The following is an 18592-nucleotide window of genomic DNA, read 5'->3' on the forward strand; positions in this document are numbered from 1 at the left end:
TATTCATTGGACTGTGTATGTGTTACCATAGATCAGTGGTCTTCAAACTGTAGGCCTCCAGCTGTTGCAAAACTACAACTTCCAGCATGCCCGGACATCCAACGGCTGTCCGGGCATGCTGGGAGTTGTAGTTTTGCATCAGCTGGAGGCTCTCAGTTTGGAGACCACTGCTGTAATGCATTCTGGTTGTTGCAGAAGTTATACTCCCATCATGCTGTCAGGGGATATTGGGAGTTGTAGTTTTGCAACAGCTGGAGGTCCACAGTTTGGTGACCACTGCCATAGAGAGCATTGACACACTGTAACAGCAGTGCTAATGCATGCCGCATGTTATTGCCTTAAAGGGGTACTCCCGTGGAAAACGTGTTTTTATTTATTTTATTTTAGTTTTTTTTTAATCAACTGGTGCCAGAAAGTTAAACAGATTTGTAAATCACTTCTATTAAAAAATCTTAATCCTTCCAGTACTTTTTAGGGGCTGTATACTAAAGAGAAATCCAAAAAAGAAATGCATTTCCTCTGATGTCATGACCACAGTGCTCTCTGCTGTCCATTTTAGGAACTGTCCAGAGCAGAAAAAAATCTCCATAGCAAACATATGCAGCTCTGGACAGTTCCTAAAATGGACAGCAGAGAGCACTGTGGTCATGACATCGGAGGAAATGCATTTCTTTTTTGGGATTTCTCTTTAGTATACAGCCCCTAAAAAGTACTGGAAGGATTAAGATTTTTTAATAGAAGTGATTTAAAAATCTGTTTAACTTTCTGGCACCAGTTGATTAAAAAAAAAAAAAAAAAAAAAAGTTTTCCATGGGAGTACCCCTTTAACTTGTTATAAGCTTATGTATAGTGGGGGGCGGGCACTGACTAATATTTACTTTGCTAGCTTTGTAGAATTGCCCCACGCCTATACTAACACCCAGTCCTTCTCTTCTCTGCTTTTTAAAGGGGAAACAACATTTCCATTACACCACAAATGGCCCCACCGGAGGATTTGACAGATTCCACTCCCACCCTGGCAGCCGGAGCGTAGGCAGGGGCAAGAAGGATCCTATGGAAGGTCCCGGAGCGTACCGCCATCTCAGTAGGAAGTCTGACAACCCGGGGGCTCGTCCGGGATACTGGAACGGCAAGGACTATGGGAGCGGCTATACCAGTCCCCATTCCCAGAGTCCCGTGCCACCTGACACCGTGACCACTCCGTTCGGAATTCCCTATTCTAAGTTATCCCAAGCCAAACATCTGAAGAACAAGATAGGAGCTGGCAGCTTGGACTCTAGGAGAAGAGGGCACGGTCCCCCCGGACACAAGGACCTCTGAAGAAGCTCAATAAGTGACGTTTGTCTCCTTAGTGGGCACAGGTTTATACTGGCAAGAGGCCATACACTTCAGACTGGGGGACCGGTAACTATGCCCAGTGGTTGGGTAATGCCAGCTGTGGTGTAAACAGGGTTCCCTGCTGCTGGCATATAAGCCACCCATGTGCTGCTCGGCCTTACCGCCCCAGAGGTGCTAGCAGGCCCCGAATGTACGTTGCTTGGTGAGGCTTGCGGGCGTTTATTGGGGGGTATTGAACTGTCTTTATGATGCCCATCGCTGCTGGGGCTGCAGGGTCTGCACTTCTCTGCCTGTTTACATTCTTATTCCAACCAGGCATCTTTATGATGACGCAACGCAAGACATTATGGGGTGCAATCACCTATATCCTAATAGGACCACCTGAACATATGGCGGCCATTTTGGTGTTTTTTTATGTTTGTTAATGGTTAAGACTTAATTTAAAGGGGTTATCCAGGAATTTTATATATATATATATATATATATATATATATATATATATATATATATATATATATCTCAACTGGCTCCAGAATGTTAAACTGATTTGTAAATTATTTCTATTAAAAAATCTTAATCCTTTCATTACTTATGAGCTGCTGAAGTTGAGTTGTTCTTTTCTGTCTAAGTGCTCTCTGATGACACGTGTCTCGGGAACTGTCCAGAGTAGAAACAAATCCCCATAGCAAACCTCTTCTACTCTGTGCAGTTCCCGAGACAAGCAGAGATGTCAGCAGAGAGCACTGTTGCCAGACAGAAAAGAACAACTCTACTTCAGCAGCTGATAATTATTGGAAGGATTAAGATTTTTGAATAGAAGTAATTTACAAATCTGTTTAACTTTCTGGAGCCAGTTGATATTAAAAAAAAAAAAAAAAAAATTGTTTTTTCCTGGAATGCCCCTTTAATGTTTAATGAGGAAGTGTAAAAAGAAAGTGACTTAAAAGGGTATTCTAACACAGACATGATGTCTGTCCTGTAAAAGGATTATCCAGCTTTACAAAATGAATGGCCGTGGGGGCTATAAACAGCCGGAGATCCTGGGATTTCCATTTCTGCTGATAATAATGATGGACTATCCTAAGAATAGGCCGACCAGTGTTGTAAGGCTGGACAACCCCTTTAAGAACGTGCGCCTATACACAGCTGGAGGCAGCCATATTTGAGGAGGAAACAGTACGTTCCAGGGATGCAAAAATTGCGATGTGAATGCAGCCATAAGGCCATGTTCACACAACGGAATTTCCCAACGGAATCAAGCTAAAAAATGTTGCCGTAAAAAAAAAAAAATTTCAATGGGATTCTGCTGAAACATCTGCCGCGGAATTTCCGAGCGGTCCTGCTATTTGTCGAGTATCTGTCTGGAAAACACTGTAGTCAAATGTATTGCTGAAACGGACAGCTTAAAATGATATAAAGTCTCCGGCTGAACAGTCAAGTTGGATGTGTATAACAATCGTATCCATCAGGTGTAAGTTTTGATGCACTTTTGTTGATCCTTTTACGTTTTTGCGCATTTTTATCAATTTTATTTAATTTCCATACTATTTTAAAGCTACTGCACATAAATTGTTAAAAGGGGTACTCCGGTGGAAAACTTTTTTTTTTTTTTAAATCAACTGGTGCCAGAAAGTTAACCAGATTTGTAAATGACTTCTATTAAAAAATCTTAATCCTTCCAGTACTTATTAGCTGCTCAATACTATAGAGGAAATTATTTTCTTTTTGGAACACGGAGCTCTCTGCTGACATCGCGAGCACAGTGCTCTCTGCTGACATCTCTGTCCATTTTAGGAACTGTCCAGAGTAGGAGAAATTCCCCATAGCAAAAATATGCTGCTCTGGACAGTTCCTAAAATGGACAGAGATGTCAGCAGAGAGCACTGTGCTCGCGATGTCAGCAGAGAGCTCTGTGTTCCAAAAAGAAAATAATTTCCTCTCTAGTATTCAGCAGCTAATAAGTACAGGAAGGATTAACATTTTTTTAATAGAAGTAATTTACAAATCTGTTTCTCTTTCTGGCACCAGTTGATTTAAAAAAAAAAAAAAAAAAGTTTTCCACCGGAGTTCCCCTTTAACAATTTATGTGCAGTAGCTTTAAAATAGTGTGGAAAAGCCACGAAAAAAAAATGGATGCAGAAAAAAAAAAAATAATTCCACCGGAGTACCCCTTTAAAAATTGAGTATGATTAAAAGGATAGAAACGCGCAATCCGATACGATTTTTATAGACAGTAATGTTAAAAAGTTTGGATAGGATTTAAATCAGTTTTTAAATTGGTACGAAAAATTGCGGTCAACCATGAATTTCCTCCCTGACGAAAAAAAAAACTGTCTAAAAACGTAAATCGACCAATAAGAGGTCCACGAGTTGGATACAGTTTGTCAATGGATACGTCTAGATATACGATTCTATACGATGTTTAAGGACAGAATCATAAGCATGCAAAAATCGTGGCGGGAATGTGGCCCTGACTAAAGGATTAAGAGCCCCGACTAAAGGATTTTTTGCTCAGTTGCTTCTTTTAGGCTAAGTTTCCACTTGGTTTTTTCTCTGGCAGTTTTTGGAATACGGCCACAGCAGTTTTTGAGCCAAAGTCAGAAGTGTATTCAAAAGGAATAGGACATATAAAGGAAGAACTTACTTCTCCTCCCTTATGGATCCACTTCTGACTTTGGCTCAAAAACTGCAGTGGCAGAAATCCAAAAACTGCCAGAAAAAAACCAAGTGGAAACTTAGCCTTAAGAGGCTTATGTTTCTGTCTACCACTGGATACCATAATATGACCTGCTGCTGGTTACAAAATGGCCGCCTCCACTGTGCGGAATGAAATGGTTCACATCAATGTTTCTTTTGTTGTAACTGCAAGTGCAAGCATTTTCAGGCCGCAGACGGCGGCGTTCATTCTCTCCTCCATTTTACAGATGTGAGTTATTGGGAGGAGGTACGATGACCATCTGAAATGGTGACTTTCAAGTTCTCTCCATCTGGTTATTTTGCGGTATAGTTTACTATAGTTTATAGCTGTATGTATGTGAATATGTAACTTTATGTATATATGTGTGTATGTATATACCAGACCGAGGTGGGTGAGGAAAATTGCAATTTGTAGGGTACCAGACTCAGATGTTACCCCGCGCCCATTATATACCAACCATACCCCCTTATTACTTTTTTTGGCGCAATCTTCATGTTCATGATTAAGACTGCGTGCGTGCACATTTTGGATGTTACAGTGTAAAGAGCAAAAATGCTGTTCACACTATGCTGCACCTGCCGCGCGGTTCTGCAGCGGCGTTGGATTTTTAAAACTTGGATTGGTAAAAAAATAAATAAAACATCAGAACAGGGATCGCGGTTTCCTATACAATGAATCCATTTCCTTTAGAGAAAAAAAAATACAGCCAATCACGCAATAATAATAGGCTCCTCGATCAGCTACCTAAATGTGGGGACTGTACACAGTCACGGCAGCCATTTTGTGAATGGATTTAAAGGGGTATTCCAGGAAAAAAAACTATATATATATATATATATATATATATATATATATATATATATATACTGGCTCCAGAAAGTTAAACAGATTTGTAAATTACTTCTATTAAAAAATCTTTATCCTTCCAGTCATTATCAGCTGCTGAAGTTGAGTTGTTCTTTTCTGTCTGGCAACAGTGCTCTCTGCTGACATCTCTGCTTGTCTCGGGAACTGCACAGAGTAGAAGAGGTTTGCTATGGGGATTTGCTTCTACTCTGGACAGTTCCCGAGACAGGTGTCATCAGAGAGCACTTAGACAGAAAAGAACAACTCAACTTCAGCAGCTCCTAAGTACTGAAAGGATTAAGATTTTTTTATGGAAGTAATTTAAAAATCTGTTTAACTTTCTGGAGCCAGTTGATATATATATATATATATATATATATATATATATATATATATATATAAAATTCCTGGATAACCCCTTAATATTCAGTTTCTCGATTCTAGTAATATCACTTAATATTCAATACACTAGGCCTTGTGCGAAGAAGAAACCAATGGTGCCAAATAGTGAACCTGTTGCCCCTAGCCACCAATAAGATTCCGTTCCGTTTCAGGGATAGCTTGGTTTTAGGGCCTGTTCACACTATGGAAATTCTAGGCAGACACAAGACGCCGTCCCATTCACCGATGGATCCCGCCGAAAGATTGAATGTGTTTAATCTTCCAAGAGAATCCATTTCCGTGTCTGAGGTTTCGCTACAGAACTTCCGTAGTTTGCGCCAAACAGCAGAATCCCATTGAGATCAATGGTATTCTGCTACAAGTGTAAATTCCGTAGTGTGAACGGCGCCCTAAAAGTCAATATTTTACCGTAGACTTAGTAGGTAATATGGGCATCATCAAGGGAGGGCACTGGTATTAAAATACGCATTGTACCAGTGGTTGCCAACTTGTGGCTTTCTATCTGTTGCAAAACTACAGCTCCCAGCATGCCCGGACAGCCAACGGCTGTCCGGGCATGCTGGGAGCTGTAGTTTTGCAACAGCTGTCTTATAACAATGGCGTAACCATTATCTGTACAATCCATATAAGCGTATTTACCTGATCCGTGCACCAGTACCAGGAGGCAAGGATGGTTAATCCAAAGGTCATGCCTGGCCAAGGAAGGTCCCCACTGACCGGATCACGAAAAAGATGCATGGCGTCAGAGCGAGGGATGTGGCAGGTGGCGTTCGGGACGACCAGGGAAGGTATGGCCGCCGCATACGCCTTTTCTAGATTTTGGTAGCCTCCAATTTTATTGAACGCTGGGGAAAAAAAGAAGCAAATGAATAAAATTTCTGTCATAAAAATGTGAAAAAGACAAATAATTATATATATAAATAAATGAATACATTTTTTTTTTAATATTATATATATATATATATATATATATATACACACACACACACACCAGTCACCAAGAAACGACAGTGGCGGCCATTTTGTGAGAAAGATGCTTATGATGAACTAGCTTACCTCACACATTAGGAGACTCGATGGGGAGGGGGGGGAAGTGTCATTAAAACTACGGTAAAAGAGAAAGTGTTGCCCATAGCAACCATTCAGCCTTGTTTCCCATAGAAACCAATCAGTCTTGTTGCCCCTAACAACCAAACAAAGCGCAGCTTTAATTTCTTAAACGTTGGTTGCCGTAGGAAACGAAAACTTTTTTATTTTTTTCTCTGAGAAAGTTACCGAGCTGGTTTTCAATATGGCTGCCAGTTGACGACACTTGTGACTAGGGTTAGGACTCAATGGGGGAGAAAGTCATCAAAACTAGCGCAGAGGAGAAAGTGTCGCCCATAGCAACCAATCAGCCTTTTTTTCCCCCTTAGGAACCAGTCTGCCTTGTTTCCCATAGCAACCCATCAGTCTTGTTGACCAAAGCAACCGGTCACAGCGCAGATTTCATTTCGTAAACATTGGTTGCTATGGGCAACAAAAAATTTTTTTTCTTTTTCCCTGTGAGAAAGTTACTGAGCTGGTTTACAAAATGGCGGCTAGTTGACGTTAATGTTAGCGCACGTTTGTGTGGATAAAAACATCCCTTGTCGTCGTAACACCGTGACGTCTGTCAGTAAATACACAGAGTCCATTATGTGGAAGTACTGGGTTTATTTGAGAGGATTAAAATAGACTTGTGTCAGGTGAACACTTGGCGGGTGGCCATGTTCTCTGTGAACTGTATCAAACATCCGCCATTGTCTGGGGAAAATGATACGAGATGCCCCAGAGCTGTACTGTGTGGGAACAAAATCGGTGCTAACATGGCGGGCAAGGGAGACCACAGAAACACTTAACTGTGTGTAAAAAAAAAATGGCTGCTCCACCGACGACTGACATTCCATAAGTTGTCACGGATAGAAATATTGAATCGCCTTCTTCCTGATATTTTATTCAGATCGCCAGAAAAAGTTTACTTTGTTTCTCAGGTTCCTGCAGTGACAATCCGCAGAGTCCTTACGACTATTTTTGTATGTTGTAAAATGGTTTTTGAAGCTATTTTAAATAAATGCTATATTTAAAGCCGCATCTGGAGTGACTCCATTTTATTTGATTGATACTTTTTTTCCCCCTTCTATTTCCAGTATAAGCAAAAATACGAGAAAATTGGAGATTTTTTAAAACCTGTGTAAAGAAAAAGTTAACCAGTTGCCCATAGCAACCAATCAGATCGCTTCTTTTATTTTTGAAAATGCCTCTGACGGATGAAAGGAGCGATCTGATTGGTTACCTAGGGCAACTGGTCAACTTTTTCTCTAAGCAGGTGTTGATAAATCTTCCCCATTGTGTTATATCTATGTAGCTGCCCATATAAGGATCATTATGAGAGTAAAGCACAGTGATGTCACAGTACTGGGATAATACACACAGTGATGTCACTGTACAGGGATAATACACACAGTGATGTCACAGTACAGGGATAATACACACAGTGATGTCACTGTACAGGGATAATACACACAGTGATGTCACAGTACAGGGATAATACACACAGTGATGTCACAGTACAGGGATAATACACACAGTGATGTCACAGTACAGGGATAATACACACAGTGATGTCACAGTACAGGGATAATACACACAGTGATGTCACAGTACAGGGATAATACACACAGTGATGTCACAGTACAGGGATAATACACACAGTGATGTCACAGTACAGGGATAATACACACAGTGATGTCACAGTACAGAGATAATACACAGTGATGTCACAGTACCAGGATAATATGCATAGTGATGTCACAGTACAGGGATAATATACACAGTGATGTCACAGTACAGGGATAATATACTCAGTGATGTCACAGTACAGGGATAATATACACAGTGATGTCACAGTACAGGGATAATATACTCAGTGATGTCACAGTACAGGGATAATACACACAGTGATGTCACAGTACAGGGATAATACACACAGTGATGTCACAGTACAGGGATAATACACACAGTGATGTCACAGTACAGGGATAATACACACAGTGATGTCACAGTACAGGGATAATACACACAGTGATGTCACAGTACATGGATAATACACACAGTGATGTCACAGTACAGGGATAATACACACAGTGATGTCACAGTACAGGGATAATACACACAGTGATGTCACAGTACAGGGATAATACACACAGTGATGTCACAGTACAGGGATAATACACACAGTGATGTCACAGTACAGAGATAATACACAGTGATGTCACAGTACAGGGATAATACACACAGTGATGTCACAGTACAGGGATAATACACACAGTGATGTCACAGTACAGGGATAATATACTCAGTGATGTCACAGTACAGGGATAATATACTCAGTGATGTCACAGTACAGGGATAATACTGAGTGATGTCACAGTACAGGGATAATACACACAGTGATGTCACAGTACAGGGATAATATACACAGTGATGTCACAGTACAGGGATAATACACACAGTGATGTCACAGTACAGGGATAATACACACAGTGATGTCACAGTACAGGGATAATACACACAGTGATGTCACAGTACAGGGATAATACGCATAGTGATGTCACAGTACAGGGATAATATACTCAGTGATGTCACAGTACAGGGATAATATACTCAGTGATGTCACAGTACAGGGATAATACACAGTGATGTCACAGTACAGGGATAATATACACAGTGATGTCACAGTACTGGGATAATACACACAGTGATGTCACAGTACAGGGATACACAGTGATGTCACAGTACAGAGATAATATACACAGTGATGTCACAGTACAGGGATAATACACACAGTGATGTCACAGTACAGGGATAATACACACAGTGATGTCACAGTACAGGGATAATACACACAGTGATGTCACAGTACAGGGATAATATACTCAGTGATGTCACAGTACAGGGATAATATACTCAGTGATGTCACAGTACAGGGATAATATACTCAGTGATGTCACAGTACAGGGATAATACAGAGTGATGTCACAGTACAGGGATAATACACAGTGATGTCACAGTACAGGGATAATACACACAGTGATGTCACAGTACTGGGATAATACACACAGTGATGTCACAGTACAGGGATACACAGTGATGTCACAGTACAGAGATAATATACACAGTGATGTCACAGTACAGGGATAATACACACAGTGATGTCACAGTACAGGGATAATACACACAGTGATGTCACAGTACAGGGATAATACACACAGTGATGTCACAGTACAGGGATAATACACACAGTGATGTCACAGTACAGGGATAATACACACAGCGATGTCAAACTACAAGGATAATATACACAGTGATGTCACAGGACAAGGGTAATACTCAGTGATGTCACAGTAAAGGGGTAATACTCACAGGGATAATACACACAGTGATGTCACAGTACAGGGATAATACACAGTGATGTCACAGTACAGGCATAATGCACACAGTGATGTCACAGTACAGGCATAATACACACAGTGATGTCACAGTACAGGCATAATACACACAGTGATGTCACAGTACAGGCATAATACACACAGTGATGTCACAGTACAGGCATAATACACACAGTGATGTCACCGTACAGGGATAATACACACAGTGATGTCACAGTACAGGGATAAAACACACAGTGATGTCACAGTACAGGGATAAAACACACAGGGATGTCACAGTACAGGGAGAAAACACAGTGATGTCACAGTACAGGAATAATACACACAGTGATGTCACAGTATAGGGATAATACACACAGTGAGGTCACAGTACAGGGATAAAACACACAGTGATGTCACAGTACAGGGATAAAATACACAGTGATGTCACAGTACAGGGATAAAATACGCAGTGATGTCACAGTACAGGGATAAAATACACAGTGATGTCACAGTACAGAGATAATACACACAGTGATGTCACAGTACAGGGATAATACATACAGTGATGTCACAGTACAGGGATAATACACACAATGATGTCACAGTACAGGGATAATACACAGTGCTGTCACAGTACAGGGATAATACACACAGTGATGTCACAGTACAGGGATAATATACACAGTGATGTCACAGTACAGGGATAATACACACAGTGATGTCACAGTACAGGGATAATACACACAGTGATGTCACAGTACAGGGATAATACACACAGTGATGTCACAGTACAGGGATAATACACACAGTGATGTCACAGTACAGGGATAATACACACAGTGATGTCACAGTACAGGGATAATACACAGTGATGTCACAGTACAGGGATAATACACACAGTGATGTCACAGTACAGGGATAATACATACAGTGATGTCACAGTACAGGGATAATACACAGTGATGTCACATTACAGGGATAATACACACAGTGATGTCACAGTACAGGGGTAATACACACAGTGATGTCACAGTACAGGGATAATACACAGTGATGTCACATTACAGGGATAATACACACAGTGATGTCACAGTACAGGGATAATACACACAGTGATGTCACAGTACAGGGGTAATATACACAGTGATGTCATGGGCCAAGGATACACGTAGCATATTTATCAGTATTTGTACCTCAAACCTGCAGGCAAACTGACATCGCGATTTACTACAATCCCTGGCTAATTCATTAGGTATACCTTTGCTAGTCCTAGTTTGGACCCTCTTTTGCCTTCATCCTTCGTGACAAAGATTCTACAAGGTGCTGGAAACATTCAAGAGATTTTGCTTCATATGGACATGATGACATCACACAGTTCCCCCATATGGACATGATGACATCACACAGTTCCCCCATATGGACATGATGACATCACACAGTTCCTCCATATGGACATGATGACATCACACAGTTCCTCCATATGGACATGATGACATCACAGTTTCCCCATATGGACATGATGACATCACACAGTTCCTCCATATGGACATGATGACATCACACAGTTCCTACAACCCGCAGCCTTACTGTTCCCTTTTTGTCATCTTGAACCAGTCTGCCCATTCTTATCTAACATCAACCATGCATGTTTGTCCACACAATCGCCGCTCACTGGATACTTTCTCTTTTTCTGACCATTCTCTATAAACCCTAGAGATGGTTGTGTGTAAAAATCCTAGTAGATCAGCAGTTTCCGTAATACTCAAACCAGCCCATCTGGCACCAACATCCATTCAAAGTCACATAAATGGGTACTCCATGCATTCCCTGCTGTCACCTAATCTCAGCACAGTCTGCATATAGCCGGAAAGCATTCAACGCTGGCACGGCGGGATGTGCAGATGGCCCGCACATGTCATCAGGGGGCTGGCTTGCCAGGGAAGACGAGAAGCAGCAAAGCCCCCTGTGCTGCCTTCGCAATGTATTTTACATGCTTGGCACTCAGCAAGGTCTGTTCCTTTAAGACCCTCCATTTTCTTGAAGCCTAGAGGCGGGCCTTCTCTCTAAAACATAGGGCTAGCTCCGGCATGTCTCATTCATTCCAGCTCCAGCCACCACAGTGACCAGATCCACAGGACTTCTTAAAGCTAATACAGACTGCAAATCTGATAAATACCAAAGCCTGTGAGTAAGGAATTGCTAGTTATCTTGTGTAGAGAGATGCTCGGCATTTGTAGATAGATAATGTGTTTTCAGTGTGTAGTAAGTGAGCACATGTTAGACTATCTATGTATTAGCTATGCATAATGTAAGGCACTTGAATAGCCATGCTTATATCTGTCTTTCATATGTTTGTTTTACAGTTTTACCGCACTTTCATTATATCTCAGTAAAGATTACATCAGTTAAGCAACCAGCGTGTCTTTCCTTGAGATTCGGTATAAACTTGATGTGAAGCTGTGTCCACGAGACAGCGGAGACATTATAGTAAAAAGGCTTTTAAAACGTTATCAGAAGCAGTTAATCAGCTTTGAATCGTCCGCAGCAGTAAAAAAGACTCATAAATCCTGTGCCCTGCAGTCTGTGTCGGAGTAAGGGCGCGAAGCACTAGAAAGTGAAACTAATTCTCTCACGTGCTATAACACCGCTGTACTGTGTCCAGTCATCATCATTATCTACGCTGCCAGCTAAATCAAGATGCAGAACCCAGAGAACAGCACTCTGACAGTTAACCCTCAATGCTCCTATAAAGAGGAAGACACCTTGCCAAGAAGTAGATCTAGGTGCACAACATTGTCTAGAGCGTCCAGTCAAACAAATCTAACTTCGGTTAGCGCCGATGCATCAAGATTTAAACGCCATAGTTCTAGACACTCAAGCACCACCAACCTGTCATCCGCTAGCGCCATAGCAACTAAGGCAAGAGCGAAAGCAGAGGCAGCTTGTGCAATGGCGTCCTATGCAAAGCAGGAAGCTGAATTGATGAAAGAACAAGCTGAAGTGCAAGCATCTTTACACTTACTGCAACAGCAGAAAAACGCTGCAGCAGCCTTAGCCGAGGCAGAAGTTCTCACAAGGGCTGCCGAAGCTCAGTTCGCTGACATAGAAACCCAGATGTCACCCCTCAGCGCAAGCCAACGTACCCGTGAGTACATACAGTCACAAGCAACCATGTACACTGACCAGCAGTTCAATTATGCACCAAGACCATCAATAAGCAACTTTGATACTATGCAACACTGCAAGACTGAATTAGAACCTCAGGGTAGGAAGTCAAGTGGTCGCATGCTCAGAGACCAATCTGCCAACCTGACAAGAGTGCAAACGGATGCTGATGTACTCCCTCCTCAAGCAAATACAAGTCTGGATTATAGCAGAAAGACTTACAATAGAGGAGAACAAAGCAGACTTAGTCAATTACCTGATCAGCCTTACCAGCCGCAGCCATACCCTGAGTTTACACCCAGGAAGTATTCACCAGATGCAGCAAGAGCTACAGAGGTAGCAAGATTCCTGATGCGCCGTGAGATAGTGAGCGCTGGTCTCATGAAATTCGATGACCGTCCAGAAAACTACTGGGCCTGGAAGTCATCTTTCCTAAGCGGTACCCAAGACTTAGATCTGACAGACAGAGAAAAGCTTGATCTGCTTGTCAAATGGCTAGGACCAGAGTCCACTGAGCAAGCCCAAAGAATCAGATCAGTACATGTTCATGACGCAACAGCAGGACTTGCAATGGTGTGGAGGAGACTAGAACACTGCTATGGGTCACCTGAAGTGATTGAAGATGCTCTTCTGAAGAGGATAGAAAACTATCCAAGAATGACAAACAAAGACAATCAAAAGCTGAGAGGGTTTGGGGACCTACTCTTAGAAATAGAAGCCGCTAAGTCTAGTGGATATCTGCCAGGTCTCTCATACTTAGATACAGCACGTGGAGTTGATCCCATAATCGAGAAACTTCCTTTCAACTTGCAGGAGAGGTGGGTCACTCAAGCATCAAGATACAAGAAAGAACATCGAGTCGCATTTCCATCATTTGCCTTCCTTGCTGAATTCATCGTAGACCAAGCTGAAACACGCAATGATCCAAGCTTTGCTTTCCTGAACAAGAGAACTGCAAGCTCCCCAAAGGTAGAGCAAAAACATCCAACGCCTTACAAAGAACGCAGAGCAACAGTTTCTGTACGGAAGACAGAAGTCTCGCCTGAGTCTGCAGTCAATCAGGAAGACAACACAAGTAAGAAAGTTGAGGAGCCAGACAAAATATGTCTAATCCACAACAAGCCACATCCACTAAGAAAATGTTGCAGTTTCAGAAGTAAGACGTTAGAAGAGCGCAAAGCTTACCTTAAAGACAATCACATTTGTTTCAGATGTTGCGCTTCAATTCAGCATCTTGCAAAAGACTGTACAAAAACAATAAAATGCACAGAGTGCAACAGTGACAAACACCTGTCAGCACTGCACCCAGGACCACCACCATGTAAACAAGAAGTTCCAGCAACTCAAGAAGATCATGGTGGGGAGCAAGGCGAGAGTACAACGCCAGCAGTAACCTCAAAGTGTACTGAGATCTGTACAGAGCAGGGCCGCCCCAGATCATGTTCCAAGATATGCTTAGTCAAGGTGTATCCTGCAGGCTTCAGAGAAAAAGCAATCAAGATGTACACAGTCTTGGATGAACAGAGTAACAGATCTCTGGCAAAAACAGAGTTCTTTGACCTCTTCGGTGACAAAGGAAGTCCAACTCCATACACCCTGAAGACTTGTTCTGGAGTTGTAGAGACAACAGGGAGAAGAGCAAACAACTACATCATTGAGTCATTAGATGGAAAGACAAAGGTGACTCTTCCTACCCTCATAGAATGTGATGAGATACCAGACGACAGGTCAGAGATCCCCACACCTGAAGTTGCTCGTCATCACCCCCATCTGGTGCGAATAGCAGACCAGATACCAGCACTAGATCCAGATGCTGCAATCATCCTTCTACTTGGGAGAGATATCCTCAAAGTGCACAAAGTCAGAGAACAGTACAATGGGCCACACAATGCACCATTTGCACAACGCCTTGATCTCGGATGGGTCATCGTTGGAGAAGTATGTCTAGACGGACTCCACAAACCAGAAAAGGTAAATGTCTACAGAACACATCTGTTACAGAATGGTCGTACATCTTGTCTTTGCCCATGTACCAACAGTCTACACATTAAAGAGAGACTTGTAAACCCAACACATCATCCGAGTATCCAGAGGTGCATGGAAGACTTAGCTTCAACTGGAGATACAGATGAACTGGGCTGTAAGGTGTTTGAAAGAACACGAGATGACGACAAGCTAGCACCCTCGGTGGAAGATACTCTCTTCCTTGAGATCATGGACAGAGAAGTCTTCAGAGACAAATCAGGCAGCTGGGTAGCCCCTCTACCCTTCCGGTCACCACGCCATCGCCTTCCTGACAACAAAGTACAAGCAGAGAAACGCTTCACTTCGCTGCAGCACATGCTACAAAGAAAGCCAAATATGAAGAAACACTTCCAAGCCTTCATGCAGAAGATCTTTGATAACGATCAAGCTGAAAGGGCACCACCACTACAAGAGAACCAAGAACACTGGTACTTACCAATATTTGGGGTTTACCATCCTCAGAAACCAGGCCAGATACGCGTAGTTTTTGACTCTAGTGCGAAACACCAAGGCATCTCACTAAATGATGTCCTTCTCAGCGGACCTGACCTGAACAACACACTCCTTGGAGTACTCATCAGGTTCAGAAAAGAACTCGTAGCAGTGACAGCAGACGTACAACAGATGTTCTACTGTTTCCTTGTTCGTGAAGATCACAGAGACTACTTAAGGTTCCTGTGGTATGCAGACAATGACTTTAACAAAGAAATCACAGAGTACAGGATGAAGGTACATGTGTTTGGAAACAGCCCTTCTCCAGCTGTAGCTATCTACAACCTGAGACGAGCAGCACAGCAAGGTGAAAGACATGGTCAAGAAGCCACACAGTTCGTCATGAAGAACTTCTACGTAGATGATGGACTTGCTTCTTTCTCCAGCAACGAAGAAGCTATCAACGTCCTGAAAAGTACAAGAGAAATGTTGGCAGAATCCAACATAAGACTGAACAAGGTAGCTTCCAACAGCAACAGAGTCATGGAAGCATTTCCAATGGAAGACCGTGCTAAAGACCTCAAAGACTTGGATCTAGGAACAGAATCACCACCCTTGCAAAGAAGTCTTGGGATTAGTTGGGACCTGAAGACTGACAGTTTCACCTTCAGGGTCTCCAGAGAAGAGAAGCCATTCACAAAAAGAGGTGTCCTATCTACAGTCAACAGTCTTTACGACCCCCTGGGGTTCGTAGCACCCATCATCATGCAAGGCAAAGCTCTTTTGAGACAGATCACTACTGAGCAAGAACAAAGTGACTGGGACATACCTCTACCTGAAGAGAAGGAAATGCAGTGGAAGTTGTGGAAAGACTCATTGTTAGAGCTTGAACAACTCAACATCCCTAGACCATACGTATCTGTTTCCTTGTCTGCTACAAAGAGAAGAGAAATATGCATATTCTCTGACGCCTCCACTATGGCTATCGCATCTGTCGCCTACCTTAGGGTAATAGACACTGAGGGACAAAGCCATGTCGGGTTCCTCATGGGAAAATCTAAGCTGGCTCCCAGACCGGCTCACACTGTCCCACGTCTAGAACTTTGTGCTGCTGTCTTAGCTGTAGAAATGGCAGACATGATTACAACAGAACTGGACATCGAGATCCATGCAATTAACTTTTATACAGACAGCAAGATTGTGTTAGGATATATTCACAATGCTTCAAGAAGATTTTATACATACGTGGCCAACAGAGTGACACGTATCAGAAAGTCTACAAGTCCAGAACAGTGGCATTACATCAGCACTGACAAGAACCCCGCTGATCATGGGACAAGACTAGTGCCAGCCGCTGCGCTCAAGCAAACTAACTGGTTTGTAGGTCCATCCTTTCTTCGTAAACCAGAAACCAAAGAAAATACTCAGGTAGAGACCTTTCAGCTCATAGAACCAGATCAAGACAAAGAGGTAAGACCTCAAGTGACAGTTTGTAGGACTATAGTTACAAGAGACAGTCTGGGCGCTCATAGATTTGAAAGGTTTTCCAGCTGGAAGTCGCTGACCCGTGCAATCGGAAAACTTATCTGTCTAGCCAGATCCTCCTGCAGAGCTACCAATACTGATCAGCATAGCAACGGCCACCTTGAACAAGCCAAGGTCACGATCATCAGATGCATCCAGCAGGAAGTCTTTAAAGAAGAAATCCAAGGCCTTCTGAAAAAGGAAGAGATTTCTCAACACAATTCGCTCAAGGACTTGTACACCAGGCAATGGAAACAAGTTCAAAGTCTTGCGGACATTTTCTGGAAGAGGTGGAGACAGGAATACCTGGTGATCTTCCAGCCATGCAAGAAATGGCAAGATGACAAACCCAATTTACAAGTTGGAGACGTTGTCTTACTGAAAGACTCTCAGGCCCACAGGAACGAGTGGCCTATTGGACTCATTGTGGGGACTGATCCTAGTAGTGATGCTAGAGTTAGAAAGGTTGAAGTTAGGATTGTTAGACAGGGCATTCCCAAAGTGTATGCAAGGCCAATTTCTGAAGTAGTTTTACTTCTGTCCAAGGGTTAGTGGCATAACAAAAAAGTATGCCAGGTGGGGAGTGTGCTGCCTTCGCAATGTATTTTACATGCTTGGCACTCAGCAAGGTCTGTTCCTTTAAGACCCTCCATTTTCTTGAAGCCTAGAGGCGGGCCTTCTCTCTAAAACATAGGGCTAGCTCCGGCATGTCTCATTCATTCCAGCTCCAGCCACCACAGTGACCAGATCCACAGGACTTCTTAAAGCTAATACAGACTGCAAATCTGATAAATACCAAAGCCTGTGAGTAAGGAATTGCTAGTTATCTTGTGTAGAGAGATGCTCGGCATTTGTAGATAGATAATGTGTTTTCAGTGTGTAGTAAGTGAGCACATGTTAGACTATCTATGTATTAGCTATGCATAATGTAAGGCACTTGAATAGCCATGCTTATATCTGTCTTTCATATGTTTGTTTTACAGTTTTACCGCACTTTCATTATATCTCAGTAAAGATTACATCAGTTAAGCAACCAGCGTGTCTTTCCTTGAGATTCGGTATAAACTTGATGTGAAGCTGTGTCCACGAGACAGCGGAGACATTATACCCCCAATGATCAGCTAGCTGACTTTCAACGTGTCGTCTCGAGCTGCACAGCAAGCGGGTAAAGGCTTGAGACAACAGTATTCTCTAGTGCTGAAGAATGCAGAAGCTTCAGGGGCAAATACAAAAAATTGGGCACAATCCACCCCAAACAGGTAATACAAGGTAATTGAGACCATACATAACTTGGCATCAGGTGAACATAGCTTAAAGGTCAAAAATCCCCTTTCTTTCCTATTCCGATGCTCAGTTTGAACTGACTTATCTTGACCATGTCTACATGCCTAAATGCAAAAGGTTGCTGCCGTGTGATTGGCTAATTAGCTATGTGTGTTAACAAGCAATTAGACAGGTGTACCTAATCAAGTGGTCAGTGAATGTATTATAGAAAGATTTGCATTTTTTTCTGTGTGCACCTAACAATACTAACCAAAATCAGGACCAAATACTAGGTGTAAAATTCGCCTAAGGGTAATGCACACAGTGATGTCACACTCTGATCTGTAAATGTAAGCTCAATTTTCAGCTTTAGTTACTGAGAGGATCTGGAACACCACTAATTCAGAGGGATCAGCTATAATGCCAGTGCAGAGGATCCCTGTATCCC

The 18592-nt window shown here is 42.4% G+C and overlaps 3 protein-coding genes across 13 annotated transcripts in view; 2 read left to right on the top strand and 1 right to left on the bottom strand.

Annotated features, from left to right (window-relative positions):
- FAM83G (family with sequence similarity 83 member G) overlaps window positions 1-1781 on the top strand; it is a 54749-nt gene extending 52968 nt beyond the window's left edge. For all 4 annotated transcript variants that reach the window (XM_056535546.1, XM_056535548.1, XM_056535547.1 and 1 more), the window contains exon 5: window positions 949-1781. In XM_056535546.1, the coding sequence (XP_056391521.1) occupies window positions 949-1320 (372 nt within the window). In that variant the 3' untranslated portion in view covers window positions 1321-1781. The remainder of the gene's footprint in view (window positions 1-948) is intronic.
- The window catches only part of SLC5A10 (solute carrier family 5 member 10), a 293441-nt gene that overhangs the window by 108303 nt on the left and 166546 nt on the right, over window positions 1-18592 (bottom strand). For all 7 annotated transcript variants that reach the window (XM_056535553.1, XM_056535550.1, XM_056535551.1 and 4 more), the window contains one exon: window positions 5924-6129. In XM_056535553.1, the coding sequence (XP_056391528.1) occupies window positions 5924-6129 (206 nt within the window). The remainder of the gene's footprint in view (window positions 1-5923; window positions 6130-18592) is intronic.
- On the top strand, window positions 11761-17985 carry LOC130284788 (uncharacterized). Of its 2 annotated transcripts, none has more exons than XR_008847145.1 (2): window positions 11761-17685; window positions 17865-17985. XR_008847145.1 is itself a non-coding variant. In XM_056535538.1 (2 exons), exon 2 carries the CDS (start codon window positions 12433-12435, stop codon window positions 17431-17433), a length of 5001 nt encoding a protein of 1666 aa, XP_056391513.1. In that variant the 5' UTR covers window positions 11761-11919; window positions 12099-12432; the 3' UTR covers window positions 17434-17965. The 2 variants fall into 2 exon arrangements, 1 of the variants encoding a protein (XP_056391513.1); XM_056535538.1 differs by having other exon boundaries at window positions 11761-11919; window positions 12099-17965.

The sequence above is a fragment of the Hyla sarda genome, chromosome 8 (genome assembly GCF_029499605.1).
Source record: "Hyla sarda isolate aHylSar1 chromosome 8, aHylSar1.hap1, whole genome shotgun sequence".
Taxonomy (NCBI): Eukaryota; Metazoa; Chordata; class Amphibia; order Anura; family Hylidae; genus Hyla; species Hyla sarda.